Source organism: Sorghum bicolor, chromosome 10 (genome assembly GCF_000003195.3).
Source record: "Sorghum bicolor cultivar BTx623 chromosome 10, Sorghum_bicolor_NCBIv3, whole genome shotgun sequence".
NCBI lineage: Eukaryota > Viridiplantae > Streptophyta > Magnoliopsida > Poales > Poaceae > Sorghum > Sorghum bicolor.
This window is the reverse complement of record NC_012879.2, coordinates 42,058,225-42,078,326: the sequence shown is the minus strand read 5'-3', so window position 1 is coordinate 42,078,326 and position 20,102 is coordinate 42,058,225. Positions and strand designations below refer to the sequence as shown.

At 39.6% G+C, this 20,102-nt stretch overlaps 1 protein-coding gene across 1 annotated transcript; it reads right to left on the bottom strand.

Annotated features, from left to right (window-relative positions):
- On the bottom strand, nucleotides 894-16,196 carry LOC8085375. Its single transcript, XM_002436997.2, has 5 exons — nucleotides 15,744-16,196; nucleotides 14,341-14,885; nucleotides 13,722-13,865; nucleotides 13,228-13,311; nucleotides 894-1,203 (listed from the first exon to the last, which is right to left on the bottom strand). The coding sequence occupies exons 1-5, from the start codon at nucleotides 15,759-15,761 to the stop codon at nucleotides 894-896; spliced, it is 1,101 nt and encodes a 366-aa protein (XP_002437042.2). The 5' UTR covers nucleotides 15,762-16,196.

Genomic DNA, 20,102 nt, shown 5'->3' with positions numbered 1-20,102 from the left:
AAAATTGAGTGGTTCAAACTTTTCCAAAAGATAAGTTGACCATTAGACCAAATGTAGAATTTTATGAGTGTAACAAACTTTGTATTCATGACTTTTCCACTTGGGACCATCTAGGGTTCGGTCAAAGTGTGTGTTTCTAAAAACCAATGCTTTGACTTTGGTCAAACTTGGTCAAATGACCCATTTGATGACTTGAAATTCGATGTAATGGTGAATATCAAAATTAATACAAATTCTTTCATTTACTATGCAATTAACAAATTAATCTAATTATTGTAAGCATAAATAAATAAGAAATAGAAAAGAACAAATTTTGCATTCTCTTATTTATGGTGAATATCACATATATCATGATTTTGGAGATAAATGATGATAAATGAACAAAATTTACGTTTAAATAATGCACAAACAAATTTTCTAGTAAAAACACCTACTTTAAGATATTAAAATTAAGTAATACATTTTTGCATTAACAAAATACTAATTATTTTTTATATTTAAGTTTGCTATTATAAGAGATGGAAAGATTTTATGCTTCCAAATTTATTATGTAAGCAATTAGACAAAAAAATGGAACTATTATTTTTTAATAAATTAATATCTATTATTCTATTTACTATGCAATTAACAAAATTAATTACTATAAACATAAATAAATAAAAAAGGGCAAAAATATCTTTAGTCCCGGTTCCGGCCACGAACCAGGACTAAAGGTTGTCTTTAGTTCCGGTTCCAACCACGAACCGGGGCTAAAGGCTGGATCGTTAGTCCCGGTGCTTATCACCAACCGGGACTAAAGACCCTTTAGTCCCGGTCGGTGATACGCACCGGGACTAGAGGTCCTCGTGGGTAGAACAGTCGTCCTCCTCTCGATCCACCAGTTCAACGTTGCCCTAATTTTTCTCCGCCGCGCGCCGCTCCCCGCCGTCGCCTCGCGCCCTCGTCCCCGGCCGGCCGCCGTCGTCTACAGCCCAGGGAGCGCCGCCGCTGCCACCCGTCATCCCTGGCCCAAGCTGAGGACCGTACGGAGCGCCGCCGCGCCGAGCTCTTCTTCTCCGGCCGAGCTCGATCTTCTTCTCCGGCACCGACGTCCCCGCGCTGAGCTCTTCGTCTCTGGCCGAGCTCTTCTCCGACACCAACGTTCCCGCGCCGAGCTCTTCTTTTTCCGTACTCAAGATTGTTCCTGGAATTGTATTTCGTTTCCTACAGAGGTAGTATTAGTTCAATAGCATGTGTCGAAGCAATTGAGTATTTGTTCAATGGCATGTCGAAGCAATTGAGTATTTCTCCAAAATATTGAGTATTTGTGGACAGTGTTTACTTGCAAAAAATTAGGCAAAATGTGGACAATGTGATTAGTTATTTTTTACCTATATACAAATTATTTGTTTTTTCCTATATGCAAAATGTAAACAGTGTGAACAGTGTGGCATGTTTATTTTTTTCGTCTCGCGAATTACATATATACAAACTGTGTAATTAGTTATTTTTTTACCTATATTTAATACTTTATGCATGTGCCACAAGATTCAATGTGATAGAGAATTTGAAATATTTTTCAAAATATTTGGGGAAGTAAACAAGAACTTAGTCCCAATTTCAAGGCACAATCTTAGCACTTTCATTTGTTTGATAAATATTGTTAAGCGAAGTTACAAATTATTATGATAAAGGCACAATTTTATTTTTTACCTTTTGTTATGTCAAATTACTTCATTCACGAAAATATGCAATTTGCTTTTTTAGAAATCAAGTAATTTAAAAATTATTTATGACATTTCTATAAAAGATATAAGTATTATTAGATTTATTAAAAATATATTTTTTGTTACTTTAATATAGATAGCACAAGTTACTTTAATTTAAATAAAAATTGGAATTTATTCCATTACTTTAATTTAAATAAAAATTGGAATTTATTCCATTACTTTAATTTAAATAAAAATTAGAATTTATTCCATTACTTTAATTTAAATAAAAATTGAAATTTATTCCATTACTTTAATATAGATAGCACAAGTTACTTTGATCGCGTCAAATACTTTTGCGTTGGACATATTAAATACAGGATTTGACAAATAACTTTTAACACTTGATTAAATTTGTAGAAATGGCCAATCCGAATGACAACATGGATGATGCAATGATGGACCTAATCAACAGCGGCGCCAATCCAGATCCCCAAGGCGAAGATGATGGGAGTCAATACTTTGCTGATTATAAAGAATTTGTGGTAGACAATCCTGATGAGGTCTATCTACAATCTAGTATATATGTATATATACGAAATTAAATAAATGGCATTTGTACTAATATATTTATACTTGTTTGTGTAGCTCTCTAGACCGGCGACAATTTCTGAGAAGAGTAGAAAAGTGCGCGGTCCGAAGAAACCGTTGGAGGGTCGGTACATTCTGTGAGAATTCGATGAGGGTACAGGACAAGTACTTGGGGCCAATTCTAAAAAATTTGTTGCGCACTGTGGGTACCTTGTAAGGGACAGGCTCCCGGTCAGTGCTCGTCAATGGAGGCAACGGAAAGATAACCCTAATATTAGTTTTGTCTCAGATCGTGACAAGGAATTGATTTGGCTATATATCCTTCAACATTTCACGCTCGATACACAAGATGAAGCTTTGAAGGAGAAGGTTAAAATCTGGGCTATGCAGAAGGTGGCCAAACAATTTCAGGCTTGGAAGAAGACATTATACAAGACTTTTGTTGCACATGGCCGGACACCAGATTTCACCAACAAGGCCTACGTCAAGTTGAGGCCTTTTTTGGATGAGTTCGTAGAGTTTAAGAACTCAGAAGAGGGTCAGGCACGGATGATCAAGAATCAGAAAAATGCTAAACAAAAGTAATACCACCATCACTTGGGTTCAGGTGGCTACATGGCTGCTATTCTTTAAGTGGCAAAATCTGGAATAGGAGAGAGGGATCGAACCAGAATCACTGCACTGGCCTGAGTGCGCCAAGTATTGGTTCTTCGGTCACGGGGGAACCATGGACCTAGAGACCAGAAAGGTAGTGTACGGCGAAAAGCTCCAGAGAGTGGGACAGAGAATGGCCTATGCCAGAGGATTAGTTGAAAGTGGCACCTGGCAGCCAAATAGAGAGAAGGATGAGCTAACATACGCCCTGAAGACTGCTGAACACGGTGGGCGAACAAGAGGCTATTGGGAGGTATCGTGGGAGCATGACTTCCCTAAAGATAAACCGACTTATAGAAGCCGCCAAAGAAAGAAGAAAGAGGAAGTAGAGCGGTTGTGTAGGTTGGAGGCAATGGTGATGGAGTCACGCGAAGCGGCTCGTGAAGCGATAGCGCGAGAGAAAGCACTTGAAGAGAGAATGAACGAGGAGATCAAAAGACAAGTGCAGATGGCAGTAAGTTTTATAAAGAGGCAAACTGCATCAGAGCCTGGAGTTAACGTTAGCCCCCCCGGTCAGTTGAAAAGCAGTTGCGCTTCGACGGAGATGACAACTATTCAAGATGACGTGGGGCTGCACTTTCCGGTGGATGACATCACTGAATCTCTGACAACATGTGAGCTGCACATTCCACAGGGCACTACCACAGTCATGGTTGCTGTCGGTGTTGTAACTCCTGTCGACCCTACAAAGACACCAAGAATCCATGGGGCGATAGTTTCACTTGGATATGCTAGTGCCTCGGTGGATAGAGTTATCAAAGGCTTCAGTAATGTGCAGCTTGAGATAGAAGGAGGTGATGGAGAGAAGACTCTAGGAGAAGCAGAGAAGACTTTTATTTGTTAGCGCAAGCGCTACATCATTATTCCCGGGGCATCACCTAGTAGTCTACCACAACCTCCTCGTCATGAACCTAATCCTAGGTGCAAATGAAAATTGACTATACATTTGTTCACTAACTTTATTTTGCATTCTCTTAGTTAGCGGTTTACTCATATACATTTTTGGTTTCACAGGTGGTCACCAACATGTCATAGTGTTGCGGTGATGATGAGGGAGTACAAGACACGACTGCATCACCTCGGTCTCCAATGCCACCACCTCGGGCTCCAACACTGCCACCTAGGGCTCCAACGCCACCACCTAGGGCTCCAACACCGCCACCTCGGGCTCCAACACCGCCACCTAGGGCTCCAACGCCACCACCTAGGGCTCCAACGCTGCCTCCTCGGGCTCCAACACCGCCACCAGCCGCCCCATCGCCTCCACACATGGCTCCAGCGCGAAAGAAGAGCCCGGGCACACAATCAAATGTGTCGGCCGCTCTGCCGCCAAAAAAGAAAGCCTCCGAAAAGAAACATCCTATCATTTCTAAGAAGCTGTCCTATGAGAAGACTGATGCAGAACTAGATGCTTTGGTAAAGTCAGATGTGGATAGTTTCTTCAAGAAACTTAAGACTTAAAGAGAACCAAGTGAAACCCTGAGAAGCCATACCTCTTACTACGGCCAGAAGATCTACGACAAAGGGTTGAGGCTCAACAAAAAAAGAGGCGTGAAGCTCAGAAAGAATCATCATCTTTATTGGACTATGATCGCACTTTAAGGGAATCCAAAGAAGAAGAGAAGAAGAAAGAGAAAAGAGCACGCAAGGGTGTAGCACAGCTCGAGGAACAATCAAAGCAATCAGTGCCCTCGCTAGTAATTGAAAATGAATATGGTTCAAACATCGACGTGCTAGACTAGTAGATACCGACAGATTTAAAATTTGATAAGCTTGAAATTTTTTTTACAGAAACTGGTCTTAGCTTAGCCCAAATGATAGCTGATGCACCAATTGAAAGTGCTCCAGAAATTGATCATTGGCAGAAGGAATATACATATGGCAAGAGTCTATACAACCCTACGACCCTCAGCAAACTTGGAACGCAAATGTACATGCTAAACAAATAGTACATGGCAGCGTGTGTCAAAAAAGCAGATGACTATCTTTGTGTCCGAATTAGAAACTATCATTACTTCCATGGTGATGATATTATTTATGTTCAATTGAATGAGCTACACCAACTATGCCACATGGACACTCTTGACAAATCTCTAATGAGTTGCTTCTGGTCTGTAAGTGATTCTTTCTTTCAATAATGTCATTGTAACTTATCATGTATATATATAACTAATTACAGAAACCCACTATACATATGCAGAAACATGATGAGGGATCTCAGAGTTAGAAATGACAAAGAGATTGGATTTGTGGATCCAAATGTTGTATTCAAAGATCAGAAGACCCCATATGTCTTATGGAAAACTCAAATGGAGAGAAATCTACAGAGGTTCTTGATCAACCAAAAAGATAAAAGATATATACTCTTTCCCTATAACTTTAAGTAAGTGTCGTTATCGTGTGTATATTCTATTTAACTAATTAATCAGATCAGTATGAAGATATATACTAATTTTGCCTACATGCACACAAATGCAGCTTTCATTGGATACTAATTGTCATTGATCTCTGCCAATGTCAATTGGTAATCTATGACTCGTTGAGAAAACCACAGGAAGATTACCAAGAAATGATAGATATTATCCAAGGGTAACTCCAATCTCTAAATATTAAATTATGCTCTTTTAACTCGGTAATAGATAATTAATAATGATCGTTTTATTGCTGGAGTTTGGGCTGGGTTCGTGCAGAAACACATTTGAAAGTGCCACTTTCAAAGCCTATCTTACTTCAGTGGGTTCTACGGCGCACTCCGGACAACAATTTGTGTTTATGACGGTCTATTCCAAAAGAACTAATCTTGAGCACCTAAAAGTACGTAACATGTATATATAATAAGTTTATTTCATTTATTTGTTGCTATTTAATAAATCCTATTCATACCTCTAACTTTTTTCTTTAATGTCTATTAAAGGAGATGTGGTTGAAGTAGCAGGTGTTGGATGCGGTCCGCCTAAAAGGAATTCAAGAGACAATCGCAGGATTTCTTAACGACCAAGTCCTGAATCCCGACGACAAGTGCTACTTCAACCCTGAGGAGCCGATGAAACCAAATCACGATGATCATTTGTACGATACTTTCGTGGCGGAGATAAATTGTGTTGTAAATACTTTGTCCGTGATGCATATGTGTAAATATTATATTATGGACCTATAGATACATATAATATATATATAGTGTTTTATAGTATATTTATATATAATGCTTTAAATTATATAAATTATAGGTGCGCGTTCCATAAACTACCAGCAAACAATACGCATTCGAAAATAATAATAACATAATTGTAAACCCAATGTTTTCCTAAACGCTAAACGGTAAACAGTCGGTCACCTGCCGTTTAGCCATTATTCGGGCTAAACAGTCCATTAAACGGGCTAAACGGTCAATTAAACGGACTAAACAGATGATTAAACGGAAACGGTGTACCATTGTGTAGCGTTTACACGGTGTTTAAACGGTCTAAACGGTCGTTTAGGCGAACAGTGTGTAAACCACAAATGGAAAACTAAAAGAAAAGAAATGGAAAAAAAGAAAAAAGTCTTTAGTCCCGGTTGGTAGCAACAAGTGGGACTAAAAGTGGAGGCAAGGTAGCACATCCTGATGCACCTTTTAGTCCCGGTTGCTGTTACCAACCGGGACTACCTTTAGTCCCGGGCCGCGGAACCGGGACTAAAGGTGGGACATTTAGTCTCGAAACCTTAGCTCCGGTTTCCGTAGCTGGGACTAAAGACCATTAGGGCCCGGGGCTAAAGCCCTTCTCTATACTAGTGTGAATAGTCTATGAAAAATTTTACAAACATATGACACTATGTAAGTGTATTAGCAAGAGTGACAATCTTAGTAGCTACTACTTGCATGACAAAAGATCCTTAGTAGTATATAGAATGCATGACAAGGCACCCTTAGGCCTTAGCTACTCATCATTTGCAGATAGTGGGTGCCTAGCTAGCGCCTTTTATTTTCGTACTAGAGTATATGCTCCATTGATCTAGGAGGTTGAGCTAGCATTCAAACAAGAATAACATCCTGGCAATTGAGTTTCCAGGCAAGAAACTATTATTAAATAAATATATAATACCATGTGTGATGCCCGTGTCCAACACAAGGAATCTTTGTTGGGGAAATCTCTGGAAGAAATGAATAAATCTTGCATCATCAGATGCCTGCTGAGGAATATAGAACTATAACAGGGCTGCGACAGCTCAGGGCACAAAAAATATATATACTAAAACAAGCAGAGCCCAAAACACGGCTGAAGGGTAGAAGCCGAGGTTGGGTTCAACCACCCCGTCAAACGGTGTGCAACTGCCCACACTATGGTCAGAAAGCGAGTGGCCAATTGCGCGTGGTGCGCCTTCCGTCAACCGCAGATCGCGAACGTGATGCATGATGGGGAAGATGTTGAGAAGACCATGACGCGTTGTTTTTCTCCTGCGCCTGGCCAACCAAACCCCACTGTGCGTGCTTCGTCCCCAGATTGGATCCGTGCAGCACAAGAATATGGGAGTATAATGTTTCTTTATGGAAAAGAGAAATTTATGGCTGGAGATCATTATTTCGTTTTTATTTGGTATGTTATGCTTGCTATTACTTGGAGTCGGTTGATGTCCACAAAAACTATAACGTTAAATTAACTTTCGACTTTATTATTGTTGACACTAGTAGTTGGTTTTGGTTTAGTGTTGGACCACTACAAATTCTTCAAGACGTTGACATCTTCCTACTAATAAACAGTTACTCACTACTACAGAATTCATTTCTAGGGGCGGCTAGGAACCCTTTGTAAGGGCGGCTGGCCCAGCCGCCCCTCCGGCCTCGCACTTACAAATAAAACATTTATAAGGGCGGGTGCCCCAGCTGCCCTTACAAATACATTTGTAAGGGCGGCTAGTGTTATCAGCCGCCCTTAGAAATATCATTTGTAAGGGCGGCTGGTGACCCAGCCCCCTTACAAATAGTATTTCTAAGGGCGGCTGAAACAACATCCGCCCCTAAAGTGATAATTTATAGTGGCGGTTCAATCTACAGCCGCCCCTACAACCTATTTTTCAGCAAAAAAAAAATTTAAATCTGAATTAAAATATGACTAGAGCACGTAATATATAATTCAAATCTGACCACCACACACACACACACACATATATATATATATATATATATATTCATCCACAACCACACAAGAACAATATAAACCACAAATTACATGTCTAATTCATCGCAAAGTCTATTACATAACCATAATTCACAAGTTCAAATATTCCTACAAGTCCATATGCATCTTAGTCTAGATTGTTATCAACGTCCAAGACAGAGCCTGTGTGTCTCACGCAGGTGTTGGTGAAGTGGATTGGAGCCTAAGTCGGACCTTACATCATGGTAAGCGCCTCTAGAATCAACAATCTCGTCAATGATGAAGTTGCAAAGGTCGCCGATGAGCCCTAGGAGTTCATCCTCCTTGATTAGGTTCCTTCGCTTGTCTTTATATTCTTTCCACTATAGGAGAACAAGTTTAAGATTTCATAACATGAGGGAACTAAATTTCATACTATGAGGGAACAAAGTGTGAAACTAACCAGATTGTGGTGTCTCGTGTAGGCACTAGTGTTACTCATCATACAACATATGTAATATCCACAATGGTTACTTCCAGGCCTCTGCTTGAGACTTTGTGTGTTTTGCATATGGAAATAGTAAGTAATGCTATTTTCTAACGTAATCGAGTATAACGATGTAAGTTACACGTACCGCACAGAGCGTCTTGATCGCCAATTCAGAATTTCCGAGGCCTCGGGCTGCACTGTCTGTCGACCTCGACATTTCGTGCTTTGTTCTAGTAGACAGAAGAAATCAAATAATTAGCAGTAGTAGTAGTGATGATGGTGCCAAGTACAGGGAAGTTCATATTATAACTTAATGCATGGACTTGGACAATAAAAGGCAAGGAAGGATAGCCTCAGAAATATGTCATTCATCATTTGATCATGAACTTGGAGCACCACGACATCATAACAGATAAGAGTCAAGGTAAAGTAGGGGAGGCTGGTGTGATGATGCCAAGTCCCTCACAAGTTATTGATCATCGGCTCATATTCCATATATCTATGGATTTTAGACAAATTCATCATTGACAAAACAAAGAAGAGGAGAGGATAGGAGAGGAGAGGGAAGAGAAGAGTATGGCAGCTAGCAGTAGTAGCCTAGCAGTAGTAGTAAGCTACATGCAGTTGTAAGCTAGTAGTAGTAGTAGTAAGCTAGCTGGAGTAACAAGCTAGCAGTAGTAGTAAGCTAGGAGTAGTAACCTCGTAGTAGTAGTAAGCTAGCACTAGTAGTAAGCTAGTAGCAATAGTAAGCTAGCAGTAGTAGTAAGCTAGTAGTAGTAAGCTAGCAGCAGTAGTAAGCTAGCAGTAGTAGTAAACTAGCAGCAGTAGTAAGCTAGCAGTAGTAGTAAGCTAGCAGTAGTAGTTGTGATGATGATGCCAATAGGAAAGTTCATATTCTAACTTAATGCATGGACTTGGACAATAAAAGGCAATGAAGGATGGTCTCAGAAACATGTCAATCATCATTTGATCATGAACTTGGAGCACCACGGCATCATAACAAATAAGAGTCAAGGTAAAGTAGGGGCGGCTGGTGTGATGATACCAAGTCTCTCACAAGTTATTGATCATCAACTCATATCCCATATCTTCTAAAAACGATTCACGCACCAAAAGAAGGCCGGCGAGCGTGGCCACGTCGCCTACCTTTCTCGGCCGTCGGATCGGGCTCATGAACGGGCGAGATCGTGCTCTCCTTGGTCGTTTTGCAAAAAAGCCCTCCAACTTTATACGAATCAACCCGCAGTCCACTTCCCTCTCTCATATATTCTTGCAAAAAAACCCTCCAATTCTTCAGAAATGAACCCGCGGTCCAGCCGCTGCTCAGGCCACGTTATGGGCCTCGGCCCGCATCGCCGCTCGGCGTTGGGCCGAATTGGGCCGAATGGCCTTTTCCATTTTCCAGCGGATTTATTATTTATCTAAACCGGCTGAAATATTATAAAAATCATAACAAATCAAATAAAAAACAAAAAAAAACAAACCAAGTTTGTTGTGCTCTACACAACTAGCACTACACTCTAAATACATAGTATCACATATTTTCATGGAATTTAATTTGTATAAATATTAATCTATCGTACGATATCCATATTACTATATCAAAATTACTTAAAAAATGCTTTTCTCTCTTAATAAAAAAATGTAATAGTTCTCTTCCAACACTTACGATAATATATTATATCCTCAAATTTCAAATAAAAATAAAAAAACACAAAAAATAATAAACAAAAAGAAAAGATAGTTAAAAATCACTGATAATAAACAAAAAGAGAAGATAATTTAAAATCACTGCATCTAAATATAGACTAGCAGGCTCACCGCGTGTCACCGCGTGTTACACTAATGCTCCTCTCTCTTAGTAAGAAATATAATAGTTCTATTTGAACACCTAGGATAATATATTATATCCTTAAATTTCAAAGAAAAATAGGAAAACAAATAATAATAATAATATACAAAAAGAAAAAATAGTTAAAAATCACTACACCTAAATAGTATACAAACAAACTAAACACTACGAATAAGTAATATAGACTGGCAGCTCACCACGTGTTATACGTGGACTGAACAACTGGTTCACTCCACGAGGTCTATATAACTAATACTGCACTGTAAACACATAACATAACATGTTTTAGTGCAATTTTATTTCTATAAATGTGGATCTAGATTTCTCTAGAGTTTTATATAAATACTTAATAGTGTTACTGTCTTTATTAGAATTGTTATGAAATTTTTATGGTACCTTACCCATACCATGCATAATATAAAACGATTGAGTGATTTCACCAGCTTTATGATCCTAAAAAAAATATGTATTCAACTGCACATAATATTACCCCAAGTAACAATATAGTGCAAAAAAGACATAATTAATAAACGAAAACAGGTGCGCATAGCTCAGTTTGTAAATTTAAATAATTGAAGTAATACTTGCTCTGTTGAATCTTTGTTACATGCTCCTATTCAAGAATAATTTGGTCATTCAGAGTTCAATACTATAAACTGTTGCATATGATATATAATTATTTGAAATCTATTGGAATGACCACTTCCCCTAACATGGGCCTCTTTGGGAAATACAGCAAGTGAACCAATACTTATACCTAAATTGTATTCAAATAAATTATCAATCAATTAGTTAAACCTATTACACTAAACAGTCTCATACTGGCCTACGCGGCAACGCCGCGTCCCTTTTCTAGTTATCTATGGATTTAGACAAATTCATCATTGACAAAACAAAGAAGAGGAGAGGATAGGAGAGGAGGGAAGAGAAGAGTATGGTAGCAGCTAGTAGTATTAGTATAGTATGAAATGTAGCGGTGGTAAAAGATAATAGTTTATAGTCAGGGGGTAAAACTCCATCATTCATATGCCACTGCCTCAGTAATTATATTATAAATAGTAGAGAAATAACAGTTTAGAAAACTTTCCAAAAAAACATAGTTGCATATGCCATTCACTAACTGTTACTACTGCTCGCTTACTAAAATTGGCATCCAAATTGGCAACATGCTATATAAGCAATAACAGTGAGTGGCATGTGATCAATTCAATAATTGATGTGCTCATTTTAGGTAAAATGTCCTCAAAGTGTTCAAAATTGGCATATGATCATCATAGGCAGTGGCAACATGCTCAGTTAACAAATAAAGAAGCATCACAGGCTCAGTTAACAAATAAAGATACATTGATACAGTAGAGAGAAGAGAGTACAGTAGTAGTAGAGATTTTAGTACTAGAAGAGGAGAGGAGAGTTGGACAGTAGTAGGAGAGGAAAGCAGTGGAGAGTATTGGAGAGTTGCTCTATTTCATCATCTGCAAAACAAAGTAAAGGACATGAGAGGGAAGAGTGGGCAAAACAAAGTAGAGGACAGGAGAGTGATGAACTACATAAATAGTGGCCTCAGAAACATGTCTAGATCATCAGTTCATATTCTAAATTAATGTATGCAGTTGGATAATTTCATCATCGGCAAAACAAAGGAGAAAGTAGAGGGGAGACTTGGCAGATATGGTCCAAATAGTGGCCTTAGAAATATGTCAATCATCATTTGATCATAAACTTGGAGCACCACGACATCATAACAAATAAGAGTCAAGGTAAAGTAGGGGCGGCTGTTGTGATGATGCCAAGTCCCTCACAAGTTATTGATCATCAGCTCATATCCCATATTATCTATGGATTTAGACAAATTCATCATTGGCAAAACAAAGAAGAGGAGAGGATAGGAGAGGAAAGGGAAGAGAAGAGCATTGTAGCAGCTAGTAGTATTAGTAGAGTATGAAATGTAGCCGTGGTAAAAGACATGCTTGCTGTCCTGCAGGCTCAACACAGCAAGGGGCATTGATTCATCCATGCTGCCAAAGAGAAGATAGAATAGGATAACCTACCGGCAACCACAAACAAAAATCATAAACCAAATCGCAGCCAATTAAGAAACATGTCTGAAGAAAGCTTAAGTTTCAACACCAATAATAATCCTTTTCAACCAGAGTTAGGATGTGGATATTTGCTTCTTAATTAGACCTCCGGGCTTCGGCCTATCTCATATTCATAAAAACCGAGATGCAATTGAGCAATTAACTACAATGGACCACTATCCAGTACTGTATCTGAACTTATTTTGGATTGCAGCAAGTTGCAACGTGCTAGTTATTTTTTTATTGAACAAAACTTTTCTTTTCCTTTTTGCATTTTTGCAGCAACAAGATTCTATGATAGCTAAGAATTAGTGGATGCAAAAACTAATGCACTGATCAGTTTCACAAAAATTAGTGGATGCAAAAACTAATGCACTGATCAGTTTCACAGAAATTAATTCAGTTACTGAAGACTGAAAATAGCACTGATCACAGAAATTACCAGTCCAACAATTCCCAGCAATTAAATAAGCAATACAAATTGAAGGAGGGTTAACAATTTCCATAGAAGGTTCTCTTTTTTTCATATCTCGGTACGTTATTGAGACTCTTCCTACACCAACAGTAAACGTGGGCAATATCTCGGTATGGTATTAAGAATATAAAAAAGCCGCAAGAACACATCACTTGAAATTGAACCATATGTAAATAGGTATACATTGCATAATATATTGTGTGATGATTATGATTGTGATGAATCATTGCGTGACCTCTAGGAGTCAGGGAAGAATATGTGCAGCAGAGACATACCCAGAATCACGTAGACGGCGTGGACGACAATGAAGCCCAAGCAGCACAAATAGACAGCGTCTCAGACCTCCAGACGACCAAATCTGGAACAAACCTGGGCACGATGGCACCAATATCAAATCACAGCAAACCAGAACAAAAGAATCCCTCACGGAGGCAGGGGAAATATATGCAGCAGCAACATACCAAGAAGGTGAATAATCCGAAGAAAGACGCGCACAGTGAAGAAGGGATGAGCAGGGGCCCCAGCTGCGGTGGACTTCCAGCGGACGTCGGCCTCCGAGGACGCGACCCTCGGCTTCGGTCCACAAGTGGGCGGGGTGAGCGGCCGGCGTGATGCCTGGTCTGGGTGGGGCGGGGCGGCGAGGAGGGGGTGGTGGCGCGACTGCGCTGCGCGGCCGAGGAAGTGCGACCGCCGCCGCAAACAGACGAGGCGCTGCTTCGATTCCTTCGGCGGGAGGGTTTGGGAGGTGCACGCGTGGCGGATCTCGAAACCCTAGACACCGTGGGGCGCCGGCACGCGCGAGCACGGGCGCCAGCAGCGGGGAGGAGGGTGGAGGGCCGCCAGTGAGGAGGGAGGAGGGAGGAGGTCCGTCGGGCTGGAGGGAGGAGGAGCGCAGGGGGTGGCCGGCGGCGGAGTCGGGCAGCCTGCCGGCGTCAACACAGAGTAATGCGCCCAAGACTTAGCCAAATTTTGTTGGCGAATGTATATATACCCGATTCATTTGTAAGGGCGGCTGGTGAGTGAGCCGCCCTTACAAATACATTTCTAGGGGCGGTTCCTGATCAAGCCGCCCTTAGGCCAGTCTCAGTGCATGGTGTCATTGCACAGTTTCCCAAACAAATTTGCTAACAAAGCCTCCATGAAACAAACATTGAAACACCCTCCACAATGCAACAGTTTCATTGTGATGTTTCCCAGGCTGATAATTCAGGTCACAACAATGTATAATTGATAAAAAATTGAAACATACATCTAGTAACTGAAAACTTTGCATCTAGTACCTGAAAACTTTGCATCTAGTAATAGAAAACTTTGCATATAGTAACTGAAAACTTTGCATCTAGTAACTGAAAACTTTGCATCTTGTAACTGAAAACTTTGCATCTTGTAACTGAAAACTTTGCATCTTTCAATTTTTCTACACCTTTATTCCGCAGTAATATTTCTGGTCCAATCGCCCGAATCATGTCCTCTAAATTGTCAAAGTCATCTTCATCCCCCTCGCGTGCTCCTCCATCAGTGCCGACATCAGCAACATCATTAGCACCATCTTGATTGCCAAAGTACTGACCACCTTGTCCATTGCCATAGTCATAGCCCATTTCTTCTTCAAGCTCAGTTGTGTATTGGTGCATATACCTCTCGGCTTCGGCGGCATCTCCTAGATCAAAGTTGCCATCATCAATAACCGTTGTTTCGCCATGATGAGTCCACACTGTGTAGTTCGGAACAAATCCTCGCATAATCAGAGGTGATCTAATGGTATTCAGATCTGCAAATGCCATAAGGTTCTTGCAATCTTTGCAGGGACAAATAATTGTATCCTTATAATGTGTCAACGTTAATGCATGCTTCTCTGCGGCTTCAATAAATTTATCCACCTCATCGCGAAAACCTTCATCAATCCTTGACCAACCATACATCCAAGAGTTCCTGTACTCCGTCTTTTAAAACAAAACAAAAATACAAAATACATAAAAAAATAAATTAATGAAGAAAAAATACAAACTAGACATTAATTGTGTATATACTCATGGTAGAGGATAATTATTTAGTTGGCTATTAATAAAACTAAATATTTAGAAAAGGAATAAGCAACAAATATTATTTTACCAATTAGCAACAATTAGCAACAAAACAAAAATACAAAATACATAAAACAAGCATTATTTTATAAAATATTAACTTATATATTAATTAGTTGGCTATTAATGAAACTAAATATTTGGAAAAGAAATTAGAAACAAGTATTATTTTACCAATTAGCAACAATTAGCAACAAAACGGAAATACAAAATACATAAAACAAGTATTATTTTAGAAAATATTAACTTATATATTAATTAGTTGGATATTAATGAAACTATATTTAGAAAAGAAATTAGAAACAAGTATTATTTTACCAATCAACAATAATTAGCAACAATTATTAAATTATAATTATATAAATAAACTTATATATAGTTCCATTGTCAACAATTAGAAACAATTATTATTTTACCAACAATTTTTCATATCCAAACCATTCTAATTTCATGAACCATAAATAAAAAAATTAAAAAGCAAATCCTAGATCTAGAACTAGATGAACATACATGATAGAGTAAAATATATCACCACTAAAATCAAGCAAGAACGACCAATAAAGAGGGCAAGCTCATATCTCTAACTAATTCCAACTGGGTCTAATTTGCTCCGTACAAAGCTCAAGCACCATGGAAGAGAGAGAAAAGCAAAACTCAAATTACTCACTAACCAACCACTAAAACTTTAATTAAAGTGTTGGAATAGCATTTTCTTACCTTTTCTAAGCTCCCCATGATAGTTTCTGAGACCAAAACCTCCTCCCCTCACTAGAGCAATTTTTAGGAGGTGCCCAAGGCCTCCCAACCTTATCTCCTCGGGTTGGAGTGAGTGACCCGAGGAGGAAGAAGGCTGCAGCCATATATACAGTCGTGATTTGTAAGGGCGGCTGAATCACCAACCGCCCTTAGAAATAAGTTTGTAAGGGCGGCTGGATCACGAACCGCCCTTACAAATCCCACAGTAAGGGCGGCTGGATCAACAACAGCCCTTACAAATGCAATCATTTGTAAGGGCGGCTCGTGTTACCAGCCGTCCTTACTGTGGTATTTGTAAGGGCGGCTCGTGATCAACTAGCCTAGTGCTGATGGAAAATGCACTGTAAGGGCGGTTGCATCACCGGCCGCCCTTACAGAGAAAACTCCTTGGCTCTTACAAACCAATTCTGTAGTAGTGACTGTAATTAGCAAAATCTCATAGTCATAGAGGATCTCAACTAGCTAGGCTCCCATGACCGTGGAACCAAGTTGAAGAAAAGAGGCAAGTGGATGGAACAAACTTCAGAGGTAAGGTTCTTTCAAAGTAAACGAGCTCAAATTAGACTCTACCTCATCAATATCAAGGCCTTGTTTACTTCTACTCAAAAACCTAAAAATTTTCAAGATTCTCCATCATATCGAATCTTTAGATGCATGCATGTAGTATTAAATATAGACGAAAATAAAAACTAATTGCACAGTTTGGTCGAAATTTACGAGACGAATCTTTTGAGCCTAGTTAGTCCATGGTTGGACAATAAATACCACAAACAAACAAAAGTGCTACAGTGTCGCTAAATTTTTTTTTCAGAAACTAAACACGGCCCAAACTTCGGATGTAAGCTCTACTTCTTTTATAGTATCATCTGTTACAAACAACTGTGGAGACCTCCCCCACAGTCCTTTGTATAAAAAATATTAGTACTATTAATATGTACGTAGGCTTCTGTTTTTGTAACCTTCTAGATCGAGTCATAGCACGTGAACTATTTGAGGGCTTGTTTGGATATCTATGTAACCACTTAATTCATATGTGTTGGTGATTGAGATGAATACATGGATATCAACCAAGGTCTAATAGTTTTGTGAAGTTTGAACACACTCTTTGTCATGGGAAATAATAGGTGCTCTGCCTAAATCATAACCGAATGAATACGAAGCGAATCAGTTAGGATAAACCATTTCTCATTTTTCATTTTATAATTTTTATGTAAATGAAATTGAAATCGAAAAGATCAGGAACGGGAATAAAACAGGATTCATGTGATATTAAAATCAAACAAGAATAGCGCTTGGAATAAAAAATAGAAAGGCCAACACATCTCATTTAGTTCCAAAATTTTTTGCAAAATATACACTGTAGCACTTTTGTTTGTATTTGACAAATATTTTCCAATTGTGGATTAACTAGATTCAAAAGATTCGTCTCGCTGTGCAATTAGTTATTATTTTTATCTATATTTAATACTTTACGCATGTGTTGTAAGATTCGATATAACGGGAAATTTGAAAAAGTTTACAAATTTTTTTTGGAACTAAACAAGGCCCGCTACATACTGCAGCATGGTGTGGTCAACTATGGTACGTTGTTATGCTTCCTAAAATAGGAGATCTCGTGCGGCTAAGAACAGGATATGCTAGTAAAAAAAGTGAAAAGCAAAAACGATCGCAAAAACAACCTTACTGTTCTTATTCAGTTTTTAATTCGCTAAAAAGTGAAAAAAAAACCGAAAACAACCGAGATGTCTATAACTTCAAATTTGAGTAGGCTGAATGTAGAAATTATATTGGACAGAATGGAACGCATCTATACCAACCCGTTTTTGGCAGCGTGTAGTGAGTCTAATCCATCGACGCCTAATTGGTTTTCATAACACACTCTCTATATAAAGATGACACTTAGGATAAACTAATGGTTAGAATAAACTAATTAGCTTATCAGAGAACGAAGTAGTGGATGTTGCGCGCATTTCCGGACCCATGTTGTTCCTGTTGGCAGGTCATATGGTGTAAAAAATCAATTCAACATGCCACAAATCCAATGTAGCGATTTAATCAAGGATTTCCTTAAGGCCTTGTTTATAGTTTACTCAAAAACTAAAAACTTTTGAAGATTCTCTGTCACATCAAATCTTACGACACATGCATGGAGTATTAAATATTGATAAAAAACTAATTGTACAGTTTACCTATAAATCGCGAGACGAATCTTTTAAGCCTGATTACTCTATGATTGGACAATATTTGTCAAATAAAAATGAAAGTGTTATAGTGTCAAAATCCAAAAAATTTTCAGATGTAAATAAGGCATGCAGCCAAGTGAAATTTTTGCAATTTGGCCCTTTTTTGAAACTTTTTTTGCAAAAAAACTCCTGGCGAAACAATTTTTAAAAATAGACCGTTTTTCGCCGTTATGTGACAGCACGCCGAGGATTCTCGTCTCGGCGTTGTGTCAGTTAACGCCTAGGTTATGCCACGTCATCGACGACCTTGGTCGTCCAAAACACGTGGATGGGACCTCGGCATCAGCTCAATTGACGCCGAGCCACGGATGTCGGCGTTAGCTGTTGGCACGCCGAGGTCTGGGGCGCGGGGCTGGACGGCCCATTTTGGCCTTGCGGCCCAAACAGCTCGGCGTACAGCCATTTAGCGCCGAGCCACAGACCTCGGCGTTGAGTCGTCTAACGCCGAGGTCTGGGCTATACAGAGCCGCGCGCGGCCTCCTTCCTCCTCCCTCCATTCAGTCTTTCCTCTTCCCACCTCTCTCTCTCTTTACCCCGCCGCCCCCTCAAACCCTAGCCATTAGGGAGTGGCTAGGGGCCCAAATCAGCCCCTTCAAGTTGGTCCCGAGGTAATACTCCTTCCCGTCTTCCATTCTATCCGTGTAGATTTTGCTGCATTGCTTGTTTTCGTTGGAAATCCTAGGATGAAGGTGGCGGTTGTTCATTTGGTCATTGTGTTAGGGTTTGTATGAGTTTGATTGATGTTTTGGTGTTGTGGAGAACGTTAATTAGTATGTTTTTATGTTCAAACCTTAATAGGTATTGCTTTTATCATTGTGTTAGGGTTTCTTAGTTTTTTTATTTGTTTTTAATGAAGTAGATATTTATATGATGATATATATATATATATATGACAATATTTCGATGTGTGATGGTTGTAGATGGATAAATTAGTGAGGTTGCATCATGGAGGCCGTGTTGTTAGGACAAGAGATGATAGTGTCAAATTTGAGAAAATGAGTGAGCAATTGTTGATTTTTGGTGAATCGCCCACATTGGCCCAATTGTTAGAGGAAGTGAAATTAAAGTTAGGTTGGAATGATGTGGATTTTGTTCAGATTCAAGGCGTGATAGATGTTGGGTCGGCAAATGGTCCACGTATCAAGCGTTTGTTGCCAATATCAAGTGACTTAGAATGGACTCATTACAAGGCGGTTGTTTTGGCCTCTGAAGTCCGTTCTTTGGATTTAGTTGTTAGCAAGGAGTCATCTGTAAGAGTAGAATGCCGACCGTCCCCCGCTCGCGTAGATGTCGGTCCTTCTTTCAAAAAAGAAATAGTTGTCACACAACCATGGTATGGTGATAGCCAAGTCCTAGTATCACAGGAGCATGATGAATATGGTGGTGCTGAAGGGCAAGGTTTTCCCCAGCATGGTGTTGGATGGGCTGAGGACGATAGATATGCTGAAGACAATATAATGGAGCATAGAGATGTCCAGGGCAACACTGACAATGAGGACAATGATGACTCATATGTAATAGGTGACTCAGAAAAGGGTTTAGATGACGCTAGTGGTGATGATTCCATTGATGATGACCTTAGTGATGAGGATGATCTTAGTGGTGAAGAAGAATTTCGCGATGCTCGGGCCACCAATCGATTAGATATCGAAGTAGATGGAGATGATGAGATATTTGAGGATGTGGCGGATGTTGACTCCGATGACGATCGCCCCGTTCGTCGTCTCACTGAAAGGGAAATAGAGATTTTGAGCAGGGTGTTGCCTGATAGAGAGCCTTCAATTGGTGATTTCAAGGACCTTAGCCATGCTCATAGGGCTTTTGCTGATGGTGGGCTAAACGAGAGCAGCATCCCTGATGTTAGTGTTTGTCCCGTCATACGCAAGGGTTTATTGTTTGCCACAATGGATGAGTTGAAATCATGGTTGCAAGAGTACTCAATTCTCCACCACCGTCCATTTCGGGTGATCAATTCATATAAGGAGAAGAGGTACACCGTGGCTTGTGAGGAACAATTGTGTGAATGGAGAGTATGTGCTAGGAAAACAAGGGCAGGCAAATGGAAGATTACCTTAGT